Raw genomic sequence first — 21060 nt, 5'->3', positions numbered from 1 at the left:
CCAGGGGCCTGGAAACTGCCATCACATAATAACTCTTTGTGAACATTCCATTTGAGGTCTTTTCCTATTCTGAAAGTGTATGAAGTTTCTGTCACGTAACTATAAGTGTGCATGATGGAAGATTTGAGTCCGCCCAATCCTGAAAAAAAAATTGAGTGGTTACTTGTATGCAACACCCATGTGAAGTTTTTCAAAGTCATAGCTGTGCTCATGGAGATCATCTGGGCAATTGAAGAGCAGCAGAGTTTCCTAGGTTTTAATATATTTTAACTGCACACATCTTCATGAACTGAAATACTGCACACGTTTAATTGTAAGTCTGCTCTCCAACACAGTATTTTCTTTCATTTTTGAGAGTATGTGAGTTTCTGCTGGAAGAAAATCCCCAACTCCTGTAAGTGGTAGGTAAACTGCTAAACATTGCATAAAGGGCTGAAAAGAGCCAATAACTGCATTTTAACATGTCCATAAAACACGGAGGGGACCCGTGCCACCACTGCTACCACTTCCCAAGTACACCTTTTTTTTCCTTTTACCTTCACAGCTTACTGCACCTATTCTGCAGCCCCTGGTAACAACTATTATATTCTCTGCTTTTATGAGTTTGACTGTATTAAGTAACTCATACAAGTGAAATAAACTCATGAAAAACTTCCAATACATTTCCAGGAGTTGAGTAGTCGATAGATAAACCCATGTCAAATAAATATATGAAAATAGGTGAAATAGAACAAGAAAGATAAGCAGTTGAGATTTTTCATTTTCTAATGCAGCAAACAGCTCAGAAAGCAAGCACAATTGATGTAATTTTAAAGATTTCAATAAATTATTATTGAAATAAGTTAATAACGAGTGACTTTGAACTTTATCGTACCATTAGGAGCTGAAATTTACTGGAATCATTTTAAGATGAGAAGAAACACTGATACACCTTCCTAGAAAGGAATTTGAAGAAGTAAAGCACGATGGATCTAACTTATATTCCTGAAGACTTATCCAGTTGTCCAACATTTGGAAATAAATCCTGTCCTCCCACCAACCGCCCTTTTCATGTACGAGTGATAATGTATTCAGTTATGACTGGAGCCATGGTTATCACTGTCTTTGGAAACTTGGTTATAATAATTTCCATTTCACATTTCAAGCAGCTTCACTCTCCCACAAATTTTCTGATTCTCTCCATGGCAACCACGGACTTTCTACTGGGTTTTGTCATTATGCCATACAGCATGGTGCGATCAGTGGAGAGCTGCTGGTATTTTGGGGATGGCTTTTGTAAATTCCACGCAAGCTTTGACATGATGCTAAGTCTGACCTCCATTTTCCATCTCTGTTCCATTGCTGTTGATCGATTTTATGCTGTGTGTTACCCTTTACACTACACAACCACAATAACCACCTCCACGATAAAGCGACTGCTGGCATTTTGTTGGTCGGCCCCTGCTGTTTTCTCTTTTGGTTTAGTTCTATCCGAGGCCAATGTTTCTGGCATGCAGAGCTATGAGATTCTTGTTGCTTGCTTCAATTTCTGTGCGCTGACTTTCAACAAATTTTGGGGGACGATACTGTTCACTACATGTTTCTTTACTCCTGGATCCATCATGGTTGGTATTTACGGCAAAATTTTTATCGTTTCCAAACAGCATGCTCGAGTTCTCAGCAACATGCCTGAAAACACAAAGGGGGAAGTGAAAAAAAACCTATCTAAGAAAAAGGACAGGAAAGCAGCTAAGACCTTGGGTATAGTAATGGGGGTGTTTCTAGTTTGCTGGCTGCCTTGCTTTCTTGCTGTTTTGATCGACCCATATTTAGGTTATTCCACTCCTATAATAGTACTTGATTTTCTGGTGTGGCTTGGGTACTTCAACTCCACTTGCAACCCCCTCATTCATGGGTTTTTTTATCCATGGTTTCGGAACGCTCTCAAATACATAGTATCAGGAAAAATATTTAGCTCCCATTCAAAATCTGTCAATCTGTTTCCTGAAGCACATTAATAAAAAAGCCATTACAAAAGTGAATAAAATATTAAAAATGAGACATTATTTTAACCTAAAGCACATACTTTCATCCCAAGATCACTGCAAATATTGTTCTATTAAATTTCAGTAATCTAGGTAAGTGTTCTGTAATCTCCATAAAAGCTACATTTAGTAACTTTGATCAGCCAGTCAGTCACTACTACTTGTACACTCTGTAGCCAATCAACACTTACCTCTGACTGGTAAGAAAAATATATAAAAGAAATATAAAACTGTTCAGAATTGACCTCAAGTTATACACATGAGACAATCAAGACCAATATAGGAAAAAAGAAAATAAAGTGCTAATGGTTTTGATTCCTCTCTGATTCTACTCTAGGAATTCAGAAAAGGGAAGATCGTTATGATCTGTGAATCCAAAGAAGTGTGACAAAAGTTTATTCTTTACTATCATCTAGCAGTCCACCTTATTATTTGGCTTGGAGAATTATTAACAATCATATAAATTATTCAATTATTTCCTAACACCTTGAAGCTCACTAGAAAGAGTTGCCCATAGGGGAAGCAGTTGATTACATATCATCATATACAATTTAAGCTTCTATCCTGGTCATTTTTTACTTTGTGGTTTATATTTGAAATGACTTTCTGTTTCCACTGTCTCTAGTTGCTTTATCTGCATGGTGTGTCTACAGCATTCACCAGTAATCACAAGATCCCTTTTTGTACTTGTTGTTATCACTCTCTGCAAGTTGCCTAGGTCCCACCAAATAAATTTCATCCACACCACAATGCCTATGATTGAATGACATATCATTAACGTCTGGTGAAAATTCTTCCAGTAAAATTTCTGTGAAACGTTGAGAGACAAACAGACGCTATCTTTTATTTGATAGATTGGGACATACATGAGTATACATAAAAATCATATTCCCTCACACCTGGGATTAAGTTGTAGGAGGGAGGAAAGAAGGAACAGAAGGGAGTCAAACTGTTCCTGTATCTAAATTCAGCTTCAGGTCAAACTTTGGGAAAATTTAATTTTGGCTCTTCCTGTCTCTCTTCTAAGCCCTTCTCTCCATATACCCTGACACCTTATGTCTTGGATCCAACTATGGAAAATCACCTAGGCGCCCTTGTGTCTTGAAGGACAATATGATTCAGTAAGGACTATTGCTCATTATCCTCATTACAGTTTCATTCCCTGTGCTTGTTAGTGGAGAAGCAAATGTGCATGATAAATGCATAATTTAAGTATTTTCATGTTTACCAAAAGGATATTTACTAATCCAATCCAAGTGCTGGGGTTGAGGTGTGCATTTTAGGCTGTGTCAGGAAGATGTTAGGGTGTGAGAAGCACTGCCAGGCTCCTCCTTCCTGAGGGTCTCACAGAACCGTGGACACCATGCAATCATGCCTCTTCCTTCAGAGAGGAGGATGTTAAAATTGACTTGCCCCACTTCAGCAGTGACAGACTTTTCATGTCTAGTGATCCTTCTACTACTTTCGGCTTCCTCTCAGTTCCTGCTTTTAAAAGTCTCATGTGTTTCTCTACTTCTGATCTATTTATTCTCTACTCTAAAAATGTCATGGTGTGTGTGTGTGTGTGTGTGTGTGTGTGTGTTAGAAAAAAATTTTATGAAACTCGTTAAAAATGATAAGGCAGACTTTATTCAAGGGAGGTTACTACGGTGGGGTTCTTGTAGTAGGAGAGAGATGAGACTCAACCGACTCCGACAAGGTCAAGTGGGAATTTATACCCAAGAAACAGGGTGAGGGATAAACCCCAAATTTATGTGTGAAAGCCATGGTCCCTCCTTATGCACATTCTTAACTAAATGGACTGATCTGATCAAAAGTAGTTTGGAACATCAATGGCCATTGTAGGAAACGTTTCAAATTCCCCAACTTACTTTTCTTAAAACTGATTGGGACAATAATAGCTTTGAGATGTGCAAAACTGAATGGAACGCCTATTTCGAGTGATATTTTGAGGCTTCCAAACATTACCAGGAATCTGAAGTTGTCTCTTGTGAAACAAAGTTTTAAAATGAACTGAGGCTAACAAACTTTTAAAGAAAGAGAAAAAATGACTTCCAAATCCTGTGTTCCTTGCTTCGGACACCATCTTCCCCCACCACTCTTCTCTCTCAGGCTCTGCCTCTGGAGCCATCATGCTATTTTCCCTCAGCACATGGTGATGAAAATTTTCATTTTTCACTCAGTTAGCTTGAAACGTGGCTATTATTGCTTTTTGTTTGGGTTAAGACCTTTATTTGGAAAATTATAGACAATGAACTACGATGTGAATGAATATCGCTGCACATGGCAACCAAAGGGAAAAATATAGACGAGTCAAATTTTCACTAGGGATTGTAGAGCACACTGCAAATATCTAGCATTTGGTAATAAGTGGAGTGAGCGTTTATTGGATTTGAACTAAATTTTCTCCTTCCTTCCTTCCCTTCCTCCCTCGGTTCTTCTATCCCTTCTCCTTTCTTCCTTTCCGCCTTCCCTCCCTCCTTCCCTTCTGTCCTTCCTTTCATATTTCATTTTGCTCCACTTTGGCCTTCTGTGAAGCTAACCCATGTTATCCCTTTGAAGTCATAGGGATGATAGCACATAATGGATTCCTCCTCCCAGAGCTAATTCTCTGGTGACTTGCTGTGATCTCTTTGCTGGCAGCACTCTGAAAGTTGTTAAAGGGCAAACCTGTCAAAAGCAGGACACAAGTAATGCAGACTCAGGAGGCATATTTTGTCTATAAATACTGATGGCAACACAGACTGCCAGGAGCCTATTTATAAGAGTTTGGGCCTAAGTGTGTTTTGCGGGGGGAAATCAGCAAGGAAGGAAGCAGTGGCATGGTAAGGAACTTTAGCACAACAGTAAGTCACCTTTCAATGGCTTTAGCTCCAAGATACCTATTTAGTCCAAGAAATTCTGGTAAACAAAAGGAGACTATATTAAGAGGGGGAAAGGATCAAATAGATTTCTCTCTCTCTCTCTCTCTCTCTCTCTCTCTCTCTCTCTCTCTCTCTCTCTCTCCAAAGAAATCAAACTTGAAATACTGATCTATAAAAATAAATCTGGATTACTTTTAAAAATCACTGAAATTCCAAAGAGGCAATTAGGGGAACACCTATAGCAGATCTTTCTTAAATCTAATTCATAATAATCTCCCTTACCTAAGAAACTATTGTATGAGTGAGATATATCAAAGTAAGACAAAAAACGCTATTGTCATAGAAATAGTTTCAGAGTAGAGTGTCTGAGCTATGTCACCAGTAAGAGAAGAAAAATCATGCCTGATAAAGCAGGTATGATATTTCGTCTCCTAATATTTCCATTTTATTTATAACACATTATTAAGCTTGTTGAATATTTTCCTTCTTGTTTGAGGGAAATACATACACATTAATAGAAGTTTAAATATTTAATATTTGAGAAAAAGTTATTACCTAATTCCTTTTTCATTTTTTTCCTAGAAATTCTGAGGAATTTTTACATATTCAACATTATTTCAGAGTCCTTGTGTCTGTTTCTGTATTCTGTAATCTTGCCCCTTAAAGAACTAAATTTGAACTAAAAAACAATGCAACTCTTGCTCCTCTCCAGAATTGTTAGTAAATGTTTCTATTTACCTCCTGGCAAAAGTGATTAACAATTATCTGTGTTTTCATTGGGTGATTGTCTACAATGTTGTGGTTAATTTGGTTCTTTGTTACAATGTTATTAGTAAAAAGAAAAAAAGATGTAACAACAATGTCCCATGATGAAAGTGAGATGTCATAGAGGGTTTAACTAACTTAATTTTATTTTATTAAAAAATTAGTATATCTTTTGTAGAAGTGAAACTTCAAAGAAAAAGAATCTCTATTCTGTTCAGTTTTTAAATAACCAGAAAAAAACCCAACTGCATTTAATTTCATGACAATCTCCTTTTTTAGTAGAGCAGTAAACCAGCAGTCATAGGTGCATTTTTTAATTTGTTTTTATAATTTTCGGCCAAATGCTTAAGATAGGGACTTAAAAGTATCACTGCCTTCAACATCACCTTAGTAATTCACCCATGTAATAACTTTTTAAATAAATGTGTGTCTTACTCTATCTTTTTGTTTTAATATAACATTTAGAGGTTTAAATATTTCCCTAATATATATAAAAACATGCATCAGAAACATGAGCTAATATTATTAATTTCTAGTAGCTCTTTCATATCATTTTCCCCAAAATAAAATAAATGAAATTCCCTTACAAACCTAGGAGGTTAAATTATATTAATGCTTTCAGGAATTAGGTTTTCAAAAACTAAATTTAAAACTCCAAAAATTATACCATGAAGTATTGAAGAGTGCACTGTTTTGTATGAGGAATGTTATGTTTATGCATATACAGTGACAAATGCCTAAGTAATTTTGTGGCAGTTGTAAGCTATCTTTAAAGATAGTTTTCAAACAATTTTTTTCAAAAAGAATTAAAGAAAAATAATTAATTCCCAAAAGCAAAGAAGATAAAAGGCAGAATAAAGTTAATTTATTAAAGGAAGTATTAGGTGTTTAAGATTATGTTATATTCAGTATACCTTAGAGCTTAGAAACCAAGTGACAAGTAATTAAATAATTTGTGCTGTGTATTCCAAAATTGATAGTCTACATTCATAAAAAAAAATTTAAGTAAGTCTTTGTCCTTCTTACATTTTACTTTTCTATGTTTTGATTTCTCAAGTTCAACTCAATTACATAATATTTGATTAGTATAATGAAAATATATCTAAAAAATGTTAATCTGAGAAATTAAATTCCTATATCCAGAGCAAATAAAATGTGCTATAATGTTAAGATTTCAAATAATACACACTGGAAAAAAAATTGTTGAGCTAGAGTAGCAAATATTGTATTATTTTCAAAGGTACTTATATTCTCATTAACATCTTTTCCAAGTAAACATGGTAGGACGTGCTTGTAGATTCATTTTCCCAATAGACCGGTGAGTTTTAATTTATTCTCAGGACAAAGTCCGCTTCTCCAACCTGACCTTAGATCTCACAAATGCTTGTCATTGGCCATCAGAGTGACACCCAGTCCCCAGCACTGGAAAAACAAATCAAACCCATGTCATACTCTGGGTGAGTCAGACTCATTAATTTCACATTTTAAGAGCAATTGCATAAATTATATAAAGCAACAACTTAAACAGTGAGCACATCTTTATGTCAAATTTGTTCCCAGTGTCAGACTTGAAATCTGTGGACAAGAGGACCTCAACCTGAATTTAAATTCATGAATGTAGCTGCTAAATGAAAAGAAATAACCCACAAGATTTATAGAATCTATCCTTTGAAATATTTTTGCATTTTTGCTCTACATTCTGAAAACTGTATTGTTTACACTGAAAAGAAAATTTTTTCCTTAATTGAATAGTATGTATTAAGTGGCAGGATCCAAAGCATTTGCAAATGCCCACAAGAGAATTTTAGACAGGCAGACAGACAGACAGGAAGAAAGAGAGAGAGAGAGAGAGAGAGAGAGAGAGAGAGAGAGAGAGAGAGAGAGAGAGAGAAAGAAAGAAAGAAAGAAAGAAAAAGTCTTTAGATTGTAATTCTTGTTGAAGCTAAACATTAAGTAATAGTCCACAGATCCTAGTAATTCTTGAGGGGCTTTTATCCATCAAATTGATTAATATAAGTGCAACAGGGAAAATCCTTGACTGCCTTGTGGATTTGGAATCCTGAGTAAGAGTTACATATTAGTGCAATCAGGTCATGCATTTACCTGGATTGTTTAGGTGGTTTTAACTGGCTTACTTAGATGTTGGGTGACAACATTCACTCGTTTTTAATCCCTTCTTAGTGGAAGGATGGTCCTTAGACTAACAGCATTGGCATGTCCGAAGAGCTGGTGAGAAATGCAAACCCTCAGAACCACAACACACCACCCTCCCCTTCAGAATCTGTGTTTTAAAAAGATTTCTGGGTGATTCATATGCTTATTAGAGTTTAGGGAGAGATGCTCCTTGTCAGTAGGGATTTCGACTTGGAATTGAAAAATGCAGCTAGCTGGAATTCTCTGAAAAGTTGCCCTGCCAACAATTGTTAATGTTTTTCCTCTTTTTCATTTCCCACAGAAAGGAGAAGAGCACACTACTTTTGCAAAAGACTCATAGTACCCACAGGACGAAGACAATGAATGTACCTGATCTTTGGAATCCCACAGAAGTACAACTTTGCTTTGCTTTGGTGAACAATTCATGTCCTAGAAATGTGAGGTCTGTGTCGAGTGTCTCTGCTCTGTACACTGTCATGACTGGCGCTGTAGTGATGACCATGGTGGGCAATCTGCTTGTGATCATTGCCATCACCCACTTCAAGCAGCTCCACTCTCCAACCAACCTCCTGATCCTCTCCATGGCCACCACTGACTTCCTACTGAGCTGCGTGGTCATGCCCTTCAGCATGATCAGGTCCATCGACTCCTGCTGGTACTTTGGAGACCTCTTTTGCAAAGTCCACAGTTGCTGTGACATCATGCTCTGTACCACCTCCATTTTCCACCTCTGCTTCATTTCAGTGGACCGTTACTATGCTGTTTGTGACCCTTTGCATTATGTCACAAAAATTACCATCCCTGTCATAGAGGTCTTTTTGCTCATCAGTTGGTCTATTCCAATCTTTTTTGCCTTTGGTCTGGTATTCTCAGAATTAAACATAATTGGTGCAGAAGATTTTGTTGCAGCCATTGACTGCACAGGTTTGTGTGTGTTGATATTTAACAAGCTTTGGGGGGTGCTGGCCTCATGTATAGCTTTCTTTCTCCCTGGGACAGTAATGGTGGGGATTTACATACACATTTTCACTGTAGCCAGGAAGCACGCTAAGCAAATCAGCACGGGTCCCATGATGAAACAGGTTGGGTCAGAGAACAAAATGAAGGTGTCATCCAAAAAAGAAAGCAAGGCCACCAAGACTTTAAGCATAGTCATGGGAGTATTTGTATTGTGCTGGCTGCCTTTTTTTGTCTTGACGATCATAGACCCTTTCATTAATTTTACAACTCCTGAAGGTTTGTACAATATCTTCCTCTGGCTAGGTTACTTCAATTCCACTTTTAATCCCATTATATATGGCATGTTTTATCCTTGGTTTCGCAAGGCATTGAGGGTGATTGTCACAGGAATGATCTTCTGCCCTGACTCTTCCACCCTAAACTTATTTCCTGCACATACTTAGACTATGCTCTCCATTCTCTAAGATTATTTTCTGGTAGGGATCCTTGGATGCTTTTTCCACCCAAAGGTAGGGGAGTATGGACAGGCCAGATAAGGAGATTTTCTAGTTGGTGTAAAAGACAATTAAGTAGGAGCACTAGATCTAGCCTTCTGGGTATACCAGAGCTACCAAAGTGGTTAATTTCTAGGGTTCTGTGGAAGGTATCTCCAATAAGAAGGATTATTCCAAGGCTTGCTGATTCCTGAATATCCAAAACTGGAGATTTAAAATTTCACTTCTTTGGCTTAAATCAAATAGGGATCTTCTACTTTTTTTTCTTGTAAACAGCAGAAGAGGAAACACAGTTCGTCTTCACATTCATTGACAGCCACGTGGAGTTTATCTAAATCTATCTTGAGATTACTGTTATATCTTGAGGGAGTGGTGAGAGAGCATGAGAACACTGGGAGCCTGAATTGTAGAGTATGTGAATGGCATAGAAGGAGAGATGAAAGCAGACAGTTGTATTTACTCTCAATTTTATTGGTTCTGGCTTAAACCTCTTTCAAAAAGAGTTGATGTGCAGTTTGCAATATTTTGATAAAATTTGACTGTCTTATTAAATGGGAAGAATGGATAAAGAAAGATTTTAGAAATATATATTTGTTTCAATTTATACTTTTTATCTACACATACATGTGGTCTACATGTATACATACAAGTGGTATGTCCATCTGTGTGTGTGTGTGTGTGTGCACGCACATACTAATTATTCACCAAGATTGAGCTTCATTCACAAACTGTAATTCTTTCCCTCCCCCAGAGTTTTAAGCCAATATTTATTGTCTCTTCTCTGTGTCCTTTTGTCTCACTCTTCCTTCTCTCACTCTATTAACTTATTTCACCAAATTTTGTTCTTTATAGTCTTCTTTTCATCCTTCACATCTCTCTGTCTGTCTGAGAATCCAGTGGTTCTCAGCCAGAGACAGTTTTGCCCTTTGGGGACATTTGGCAATGTCTGGAGACACTTTGGGTTGTTACAACCAGGGAGGGCATCATACTAACATGTAACGGGTAGAAGTAAGGGATGCTGCCAATCATTCTGCAATGAACAGAACAATGCCCCCCACAATAAACAATTATCTGGCCTGAAACTTCGAGAGTGCCATGATTGAGAAACCCTGTTCTACTCTCATCTAATCTCACAGCTTCAATTACCATCTCTTCATATATTTCTCTCAAGTATCTTTATCTTCAGCTTGATCATTTCCCCCAAATTTGAGTTCTTCATTTTACTGTCAGTGAAGTATCTTTGTGGATGCTCCACGAAGATCTCAAGCTCAACATATCCGGCATCTTCCTTTGATGCCCACCCTACCACTGAAAACCTGTGTGTTCTGACTCCTGCTCGGTATTAGGGTTGGGTGTACCCTGGTGTGATACTTCCTCATCTAGACTATACGTTTCTTTGTGTGAGACTATACCCTTATAATTTTTATCTTGGTATCCTACAGTGCTTGGCATGGTTCCTTTCCCAGAAAAATCTCTGAACATATTCACTGGATAACTAAAACTAAATCTTGGAGGAAAATGGGAGTTACTCAAATGTACAGAAATAAACAATATGCAACAAAGGATGTTGGACAGTTGGAGCTTCTTCTCTTGGGAAGAAAGATGGAGGAAAGAGCCTATTTGTAAAGAAGTAATTGAACTGAATTTAATTATTGTTCTAATGGGCTTTGGACATCTGTGTACAATGTGCTAGGAAACCTTGGGACAGTGCCAGCAGAGGTACATAATGAAATATGACTCACCAACTCCAAAACATTTGCAAGATTCAGAATGAAGCTTTCATGCTCACATAGTGAACTTCCTGAGGATACAAATTAAGTCTCCCCTTCCTTTTCTTTTTTTTTTCCCTTCCTTTTCCTAATATGTCAATAGCCCCAGTTCTTTATAGAAAGGTTTGGTCCTGTAGAAATAATGTTCACTATCCTATGCATTGACAGATTGGGAAATGTTTTTAATGGAGATCGTCAATAGATGAACTCTTCCAGAAGAACTCATACACATAAACTTAGAATCTGTTTATATGTGGTTGGAGCAATTTATTCATTAATGTTTGCCTCTTTTTGTAGGAAGTAAAGTTGCTTTTCATAACAGTAACCTTAAGATACTGGTAGGTTGCAAAGAGAAAATTTGTTAACGTTGCAATAGGTTTTGATGTTAAGTGTATTTTATTTTGTAATTCTTATAGTAGTAACAGAATATTTGGTTAACCAAACCCACTCCATTCTCTGACCTGGCCAATAACATCACACCTCTATGCAGGACATATAATCCTAAGATTTCTAACATATATATATAAATCCTAAATGCTTTTATGAACCTTTTTTTGTGGTTTTGAATTTATCTTTGCTTTGGGAAACTACTCATGACTCCAAAACACCTTTTATAGTATCTCTATTCAGTTAGGAATTCCCAATACCCTCTTGATCTATGTGTTCTATTGAATATGTATAGCTTCTCAATTTGATAATTTGAATATAGCATATTCAGGCCCTGAGATGTTTCAGTAAATTACTGTTACCACAGGACAGTATTTGAAGTCAGAATTGGGTTTTAAGATGCTTAGCAGCCTATTGGTTTATTCCCTTCTGTTGCAGTAGTTTAATCCTTCAGGAGATTTCTTCTGCTGCTAATCTTGAAGGCGACATTCAGAAGCTGAGATACTCCTTTATTTTGAAGAATCAAAAGAACAGGAGAAGTTCCTCAGGCTTCAGGACAAATTTGACCTCCTCCCAGGGTCTGATGGGGTAATAGACCACCTTATGATGACAGGAGTATTTTACAATTTGTTTTTAGTGATGAGTCTCCCTTCCTCTTTGGGAATTCGACTAGTAGAAATATTTGTACTACTCACTCTGAGGGACTGAATAGGAAAGGAAGCCAGTCATTCAGCACTTACTCACTTTCTCATTTGATCCTCAAAAATAACATAGGATGTGTGACTTAATATCTGAGGCCGTAGGCTGGTCCTTTTGTAGACCAGCATTTTCTTATGCTCACTAATAGGAGAGATAAATGGAGGAGAAATAAAGGAGCCGGTGGGATGTCTGCTGCAGTCATAATCATTCCTCACCTTAACAAAGAGCTTTTGTAATTTACAAAGGGCATTGGTGAATATCATCTCAGTTGTTTTTCAAAAGAGCTCCACATGTTCTTCCCAGGTCAATCCAAGGAAAAGTGAATTATCCCATCATTATTCTTAACCTAATGCTCTTCTTTCCAGCATTCATCCAGGTTAAACAGAATAGCCATTATCTCAGGAGGATGATGACTGACGAGGACATCTTGCTCTCTGTATTAAAAATTACTCGGTTCGTCAAACATTTATTGAGCATCTACTATGTGTCAAGGGCTGTTCTGAGTGCTTGTAGTTCAGAGATGAATAAAACTCAAATCCTAGTCTCAAGGGGCTTGTGGTCTAACAGAAGAGACCACAGCCACTTAGTTACACTGCAGAAAGTTAAGGGGCTATGCAGGAGGAAATTTAGCCTGGTTTCAGAGTTAGCGAAGGCTGTCTGCATTTTATGCCAAAGGAAGGTGTCATCAGGTTTAATAAAGGCCCCATTACCAACCACTGAAGCAGAACTATGCCTATTGCATTTCAGGTTGGATATATATCCCCAAACCAAAAACCTTCTGAAAATTTCTTTTTTCAGGCTTTATTCCAGTTGTAAGACATTTGTCCCTTGTCCCTATTTTTCACAGATTCTTGGTCAGATTAGATTTACAGCCATGGAGTTCCTGGCTGATTGCATGTGGATTATGCTTTGTAAAGTAAGGGATGTCATGAATGCATGATCCTTCCTTGTCTGATTAAATTCTGGAGTCAGAAATCTGTTTCCATGTACACGGACTTGGTACAAGGCAAGTTTTAAGCAGTCACCTCTGGGTTTACCCAGGGTTTTGTGGAGAAGGGGGAGGTGCATGCCAATTTTTTTCATTTGTGTTGACCTGTCCTGCCTTCTCCTACAGGCCCTGCTGGCAGATGTAATCCATCATTGCCTTTAGAATTCTGTCATTTTTGCAACATCAGTTTGACTTATATTGTGAAATGATTTCACCAAGAGGCATTCCATCTTCTGGAGATTAGATACCAAGAAACAGGGAGATCAGAATATGATTCAATGTGTCATTTTCCTTGATAATAGCCCTGTGAGGTAAAGATGTATGAGTCTAGTTGTAGGTTATCTTACCAATGGAGAGACAGAGGGAAGAAGAGGATATGTAATGGTCTGGGAAATGGTAGAACAAGAATCTAACTCTTCTCTGTCCAGGTGAACTGTTTTATCTACTGTGATTTCTTTAACAAGCACAAGACATAGAGCTTAAAAAAGACATCGTGATGAATTCAGTGTGGGGGTCACAAACCAAAGGACTTATGATCAATTAGTCTCAATTATTTCTCTTGTTGAGAGAAATGTACACAAATAATCCTAAAGCAGAAGGGGTATGTGGAACTCACTCAAATGTTAAACAAAAGACTATGTCAATACAGTGTCTTTAACTTCCATCTCTAATTAATTAGCAGGATAAATGATGATTCTGTGTTGAGAAGGCATGTTAAACTACTGAGACCTGTGAATAGTGCAAACTAGGTCCCTTGGTTCTCACTCAGTGCTGATTTGCATAACATACCCCATGGAGGAGTAGTTTCTATTTGGAGTATAAAATCATTAACTGATTGCACATCTGTCAGTTTTGCAGATGGAAGACAATTCTACATACCTATGTCTACTTGCTACAAAAAGGACTTCTTTCCACAAGTGATTCTGATTCTTACTTCTGTAAGTAGCTTGGAAACTCTGAATTCAATTTATTAGAACTTGCTTAAAATTTTACAGACTAGTGTTAAGAGAGATTAAATACTTTTACATATCAGTTCTCCCAAGATGTATGGACACTGTGTTATCTTTTGAAATTGAGCTGCATGCAAAACTGAGACCAGGCAATTTTATTCTTTCAATTACTTATATATTGAATTATTTTGTTGGGAAGAGTTGACATGTAATTAAAAAGCTTAATCTGTTGATTTTATTGTCAATTTATTTAATTCTTGAGGAGAGGAGCCAGAAGTTATTCTTTACCCAAGTGATTTATGAACAAGAATTAATTCTTCACTTAGTTCAAACTCATAACTTTAAATATCACTTTATATTTAACAACAAGTAACCTAGCAAAATGGAAGAGACACCCTTTTAATAATTGTATAGAATTTACTGTGAAATAGCTAAGTTTTTCTTTGGGAAAACATTTGGCTCATGTTGGTCTTCTTTTTCCTTAAGGATAATGTCTACACTAGTTTCAAAAGTGCCCAGCCAATCTTATGGGCTACGAAAGACAGTTTGGGGAATATAATCAATAATGTTGTAAAGATTTTGTAGACAGACAGACACCTGTCTTATAAGGAGACCACTTCAGAATGTCAACTATAATTTCATATATATATATATATATATATATATATATATATATATATGTATATATATATACACACATATATAGTCACAAAAGTAGAGTACAGCATAAGGAATAGAGACAGTGGAAATGTAGCAGCTGTGTGCAACATCAGAGAGGTAGTAGATTGGGGGAAGGGGTTATCACTTTGTGAGGGGTATACACGTCTGACTATTACATTGTTTTGTACACCTGAAACTAATAATAATAATAAAAAATATGTAGAAAACGCTTTCCAAAAATGGTGATGGGGAGGCAGTGTATGTAGAGAATGTAAAGAAAAACTATTTTAAAAGAAAGAGAAGGAGGGAAGATGTCAGGATATCAAGAAAGTTTAGCTTTCATTAGGAAGCATAGAGGTGTCATAGAATAAAAACAATATTTTTTAATTAAAAAAAAAAAGCCCAGTCAGACAAACCAGGATTAGCAGAAGTAACTCTTGTGAGACCTTGTATCCCATGTTGCGTTTGATTTTCAGGGTGCATTTGATTCAGTACCTAGGGAAATTGTACTAGGTTCCAAATTGACCTTTAGTTCTCCAGATCTCACTTTCTAATTGTTTAGCAGATAATTTTTTTTTTTTTTTTTTTTTTTTTTTTTTGTGGGACAGGTGGCCAGTTCCCAGAGAGCGAGAGGGAGAGTAGAAACCATAAATGAGCACTGTCCTCAATGAAGGTGCTGAAGAACACCCCCTGGCGTTTTGCTACCAGGTGAATGGGTCTTGCCCCAGGACAGTCCGTCCTCTGGGCGTCCAGGTGACCATCTACCTCATCTGTGCAGCAGGCACAATTATTACAGTCCTGGGAAATTTGTTTGTGGTGTTCACTGTGTCCTACTTCAAAGCTCTTCACACTCCCACCAACTTCTTGCTGCTTTCTCTGGCGCTGGCTGACATGCTTCTGGGTCTGCTGGTGTTGCCACTCAGCACGGTTCGCTCAGTGGAAAGCTGCTGGTTCTTTGGAGACTCCCTCTGCCGTCTGCATACCTACTTGGACACCCTCTTCTGCCTCACCTCCATCTTCCATCTCTGTTTCATTTCCATTGACCGCCACTGTGCCATCTGTGAGCCTCTGCTCTATCCCTCCAAGTTCACAGGTAGGGTGGCTCTTAGGTACATCCTGGCAGGGTGGGGGATGCCAGCAGCTTACACTGCCTTCTTTGTCTACACAGATGTAGTAGAGAGAGGGCTCAGCCAGTGGCTGGAAGAGATGCCTTGTGTGGGCAGTTGCCAGCTGCTGTTCAATAAGTTTTGGGGCTGGTTAAACTTCCCCATGTTCTTTTTCCCCTGCTTGATCATGATCAGTTTGTACGTAAAGATCTTCGTGGTTGCTTCCAGGCAGGTCCAGCAGATCAGTACCTTCAGCAAAAGCCTGGCTAAGGCTGCCAAGCGTGAAAGAAAAGCCGCCAAGACCCTGGGCATTGCTGTGGGCATTTATCTCTTGTGCTGGCTTCCCTTTACCATAGACACACTGGTGGACAGCCTCCTTAACTTCATCACGCCACCCCTGGTCTTTGACATCTTTATCTGGTTTGCTTACTTCAACTCGGCCTGCAACCCAATCATCTATGTCTTTTCCTACCGGTGGTTCAGGAAGGCACTGAAACTCATCCTGAATCAGGAGATCTTCTCACCTCGGACATCCACTATTGATTTGTACCAAGAATGACTTTTTTCTTGTTTTAACCGAACTTAGGCAAGCAGGAGGGCCTCGTAGGAAGGATGAGTGGTGTTGTGGCAATGGGCGGTGTGGTATCCTGAGTTTGTGGGCATGCTTCCAGGGCAGCTGGGCTTAAGAGGAGGGGGGAAAAGTCAACTTATTAATTTGGAAAGAGATTATAGCACTTTTCTCATTCAACGTTTCTATAGTAGAATGTAGGAAAAGGAGAGAGTGAAGTAATGTAAATATTCATTGGATAAGTTAAGACTCTGAAAACATTCAGCTTCTCATTCATTACTTCCTTGAGACAACTAAGAGACAGAGGTGAAGGAAAAAGAGCACTGAGGTCAGAATTTCTGAATTCTTGTCTTGGTTCTGCCACCTGGCAGAGCTGGGTGAAACGACTTCAGCAATCTCTGAATCCCTCCCCTATCACCAAGTTTCCTCATTTAGAAAATTAGGGACTTGTGCTGTTCACTTCCTAAGGTGTCCTTAAGCTCAAATATCACATAATCTAACGTGGGGAAACATTATTTGAATCCTAATTTCACATCATTTTTCATAATCATAGTCAAGTGTTTGGAACATTTTAAAAAATGTTCCCTTTAGAATCCCTGTCTCCTTGAAAGCCAGCAGTCAAACAGGTTTGTGTGCCAGGTTTGTCTATTTCAATGATCACTGAGTCAATGTGTTATATTTTTGAAGGAATGTTTTTTTCTTTTTCTTTAATGATAGAAACTTGAAAATATGTGGAATATATTCCACACAAAAATAATAAAAATAAAAGAGATAATAAGACACATCTCACTATTTTAATATTTCTTCCCTTTCTTAATTATTTTTATGTTTAAATTACAGTTGGAGTACAATATTTTATTAGTTTCAGGTGTACAACATAGTGCTAAGACATTTATATAACTTATGAAGTGATCACCCCGATAAATCTAGTACCCACCTGACACCATACATAGTTATTACAATATTATTGACTATATTCCTTATGCTATACTTTACATCTCCCTAATTATTTTGTAACTACAAATTTATACTTATTAATCCTTTCCCCCTTTTCACCCACCCCCCTAACCCTCCTCCCATCTGGCAACCATCAAAATGTTTTCTGTTTTGGTTTGTTTATTTTGTTCTTTAGATTACACACATAAGTGAACTCATATGGCATTAGTCTTTCTCTGTCTGACTTACTCTACTCAGCACAGTACCCTCTAGGTCTGTCCATGTTGTTGTAGGCAAGGTTTCATTCTTTTTTGTGGTTGAGTAATATTCCATTGTATGTATGAACCATTGCTTCTTTATCCATTCATCCATTGATGGACACCCAGGTTGCCTTCATACCTTGGCTATTGTAAATAATGCTGCAATAAACATATGGATGCACACATCTCTTTGAAGTAGTGTTTTGGATTTATTCGGATAAATACTCACAGGTGGAATTATTGGGTCCTTCATCGTCTCCTGTTGTAGCCTTTATTTTAAAGCCTATTTTGTCTGGTAGAAGTATTGCTACTACAGATTTTCTTTTCATACCCATTTTCATGAAATATCTTTTTCCATTCCTTTACTTTCAGTCTGTGTGTCTTTTGATCTGAAGTGAGTCTCTTGTAGGTAGCACATGTAAGGGTTTTATTTTCTTATCCATTCAGCCATCCTATGTCTTTTGTTTGGAGCATTTAATCCATTTACATTGAAAGTAATTGTTGATAGATATGTAGTTATTGCCATTTTATTATTCATATTTTTTATATTTTCTTCTTCTTCTTAAAGAAGTCGCCTGAACATTTCTTATAATACTGGTTTGTTGCTTAGTGATAATGAAGCACATCTCACCATCTTAATATTTCTTCCCCTCCTTTTTTTTAATTACACAATTTAGAACTACTATCTTTCCAGGGACACCCAGTATATGATTTTCTTTGGAAAAAACAAGTACCTGTGCCACATGCTTACTCAGAATTGAACTAAATGTTTCTCAGGAGCTATTACTAGTAAAGTACTTACATCTTTTATGTACATTTCCTTCTGTTTTTTTTTTTTAATCTCTTAAATCTTTTTTTCGTGTCTCTAGTCACTCTACTTTCACATTTCTTACTTAGTTTTGTTTTTTCTTCAGATTAATAATTGTTTGCTTGGAAAACATATTTATAAATTAATTCGTGGTCTCTGGAGGACAGATGTATAGATAGGTGTAGTTATAAATAAAGATACAGACATAGATATATCAATCTCAGTAAATAAAGAAGTAAAGTCATATTTGTCTTTTTTCAGCCGATGAAGTTGGCTGAAATAGATTTACTTATTCCTTTTTTTTTGCTAGAGAAATAACTTCTCTTGACTTCATTTCTTATTTCTAAATTTAAAAAACGCAAACATATTTTTTAACATTTTCCTTAATCCTTAGTTTTTCTCTAGAAGTAATTATTCTTTCTTTCCTGTTTAGCTTTTAAGCATCATCAGATAATAAAATAACAAATTAATTATAAATCAAAATTTGTCCTAGTATATATGTTTTTGAAAACTTAATGAACTAGGAACACTTTTTCTTAAATATAGCAATAAATATAATTTGCAAAACATAAGTCAGTCATTACTTTAAAAAACACATTTCCTACTTACCTTCCTAGAACGATATCCACACCTATTTCTAATCCACTGGGCATGGCCTGTCTGTCCTGGAAGTAAGAACACTCAGATACTTTGAAAGGTGGACAGTTCTTCATATTAGTCACTTTCACAGGAGCAGGAAATGGTTCCACTTCCTTCACATCTTACTGTTTTCTGTTAGAGGGAGAAGGTTGCATTAGCCAAGAGAGGTTCCAGGACAGAGGCAAGGGAAGGATGGAAAGGGAAGAAACTAATATTTGCTGAGAACCTAAGCATCTCACTTATGGCCCACAAAACCTGCAGGGTGGACATGACCAACCTTGTATTACAGATGAGGCACACAGAAGTTCAGTCACTTATTCTCTTCTTACTTGAAAGCCCTGACCTATCTACTATATCTCTGAGATATTAGAGGAGACTGGAATGACAATTAACAGGGGAGTAGGACTGAAATTCAAAAGCAGGTAGGAGACTTCAGCTTCTAGTGAATCATAGAAAGCACTAGAACATGAGTATCATGGCACAATGTTCATATCACCAATGAACCAGAGTGGAGTAAGAACAAGAATCACAATTTTGGTGTATACCACAAAGGGAAGCAGGAGCTGATGGGTTCACAAGTCAGGTTCCTCACCCTGGGATTTGATGCCCAGCTCCTTCATCGTCCGTGACATGAGAATAGGATGTAAGAAGCAAAGCTGTTGCATCCAAAAATCTGTTTAGACCCTTGGACAAATGAAAACCTATGTTCAATGATATTCCCCTAAGATGTGAGTAGAATGTCCATGGTGATACTTAACTATTCTGGATAATTATCTTTCCTCACTCTCTTTTGCTGCATGAGAATTAACTACATTTAAGGCAAGAGTTCTTAATGTTTTCTGCCATGAACTCCTTTGGCACTTGGGTAATGACCATGGACCCTGTTTCAGGATAAGACTTTTAAGTGGATAAATTAAAAAGAAAACAGAATTATAAAGGAATACAATTATATTGAAATACAATTATCAAAATATCTTTTAAGTAGCCAATTTTGTAATACAATCATGTCTGTGCTTCTTTATGAAAGCATTAAATAAGCACCCCTGAGGCAGGTGCAGTAACTATTGTAATTTCATAATAGTGATGACAATTAGTGAAATCTCATGATATCTGTAAGATCTATACTGTGATAGAAAAATATTGATTTCTATTGGTGACAAAAATCAGAGGTAGTGCTAATATTCCTGTTGGGTTTTTATTGTTTGCCTACATTCAAAATGGAAGAAGATGCTAAATTTCAAGTACAGATTAATGAATATAAGGACAATATATTTCCACATAAGTTCATGGATACCCTGGGTAAAGAATCTCCTTTAAACGTGAACACCAGGTCACTTTTCTGAGTGGGACAGCTTTGTGATCAAATGTGAATAGAAGCTAGTGGCGTTCAGAGCTCACCATTAATAGTCAACAGTCTGCAGACTCATGAACTCATCTTCATCTAGAGCATTCCACTGGAAACTAGCTCAACAAGCAGAATTATTTCTTGGTGTTTTTGTGCTTGCTTAGATTTATTTATTTATTTATTTATTTATTTATTTATTTATTTATTATTTTGGGTATTTTTAAAAACATGCTGTTCTACAAACTAACATGATTTCAAATTCCAAGATGGGCCCTTTTGTTTTGTGTGAACCTGATCACTATTTTTCCTCTAAACATCTCCCAACTTAATCACATTATTTTCTTACAACTGACTCAAATCAGGTTACCGCTCACCCAGGTACAGCACGTGTGAATATATACTGCACATGAATGTATACATGTATATGTATAGAAGTAGAAATGTGTGACCTATACATCATCTATATGACCAAAGGTTTTGAGCAGGCAATTTCCATAGCAAAACCCCTTTTTACGGCTTCTGAATACTGTCCCATAAACTTATTTCTGCAGAGGGCACCTAGAATCAAGAGGTCACACTAACAGTGACCCACGAAGTGTGTGAGAGAATCAGGCTCCCTTCGTATACGCAGAGTTTTACAGTTTACATAAGTTTTGTCTGGAACTCTAATGACTGCAAAGTTGG

General features: G+C 37.1%; 3 protein-coding genes across 6 annotated transcripts in view; all 3 read left to right on the top strand.

Annotated features, from left to right (window-relative positions):
* The window catches only part of LOC117019053 (pantetheinase-like), an 84198-nt gene extending 70156 nt beyond the window's left edge, over positions 1 to 14042 (top strand). The window contains exons 11-12 of one of the 4 annotated variants that reach the window (XM_033100415.1): positions 8109 to 8731; positions 13955 to 14042. In XM_033100415.1, the coding sequence (XP_032956306.1) occupies positions 8109 to 8731; positions 13955 to 14025 (694 nt within the window). In that variant the 3' untranslated portion in view covers positions 14026 to 14042. Of the gene's footprint in view, positions 1 to 880; positions 903 to 8108; positions 9211 to 13954 lie in introns of those variants that run through there. The other 3 variants (XM_033100405.1, XM_033100425.1, XM_033100432.1) reach the window with 3 other exon arrangements.
* LOC117019074 (trace amine-associated receptor 3) lies at positions 946 to 2014 on the top strand. Its single transcript, XM_033100472.1, has one exon. The coding sequence runs from the start codon at positions 966 to 968 to the stop codon at positions 1995 to 1997; it is 1032 nt and encodes a 343-aa protein (XP_032956363.1). The 5' UTR covers positions 946 to 965; the 3' UTR covers positions 1998 to 2014.
* A 1286-nt stretch (positions 14043 to 15328) lies between the features above and the next one.
* Positions 15329 to 16458, top strand: TAAR5 (trace amine associated receptor 5). The gene has a single exon (XM_033100497.1). The coding sequence runs from the start codon at positions 15366 to 15368 to the stop codon at positions 16377 to 16379; it is 1014 nt and encodes a 337-aa protein (XP_032956388.1). The 5' UTR covers positions 15329 to 15365; the 3' UTR covers positions 16380 to 16458.
* The last annotated feature ends 4602 nt before the right edge of the window (positions 16459 to 21060 follow it).

This window comes from Rhinolophus ferrumequinum, chromosome 3, assembly GCF_004115265.2.
Source record: "Rhinolophus ferrumequinum isolate MPI-CBG mRhiFer1 chromosome 3, mRhiFer1_v1.p, whole genome shotgun sequence".
Classification (NCBI taxonomy): Eukaryota; Metazoa; Chordata; class Mammalia; order Chiroptera; family Rhinolophidae; genus Rhinolophus; species Rhinolophus ferrumequinum.
Note: the sequence above shows the minus strand (reverse complement) of the source record. Positions and strands in the feature narration are given on the sequence as shown.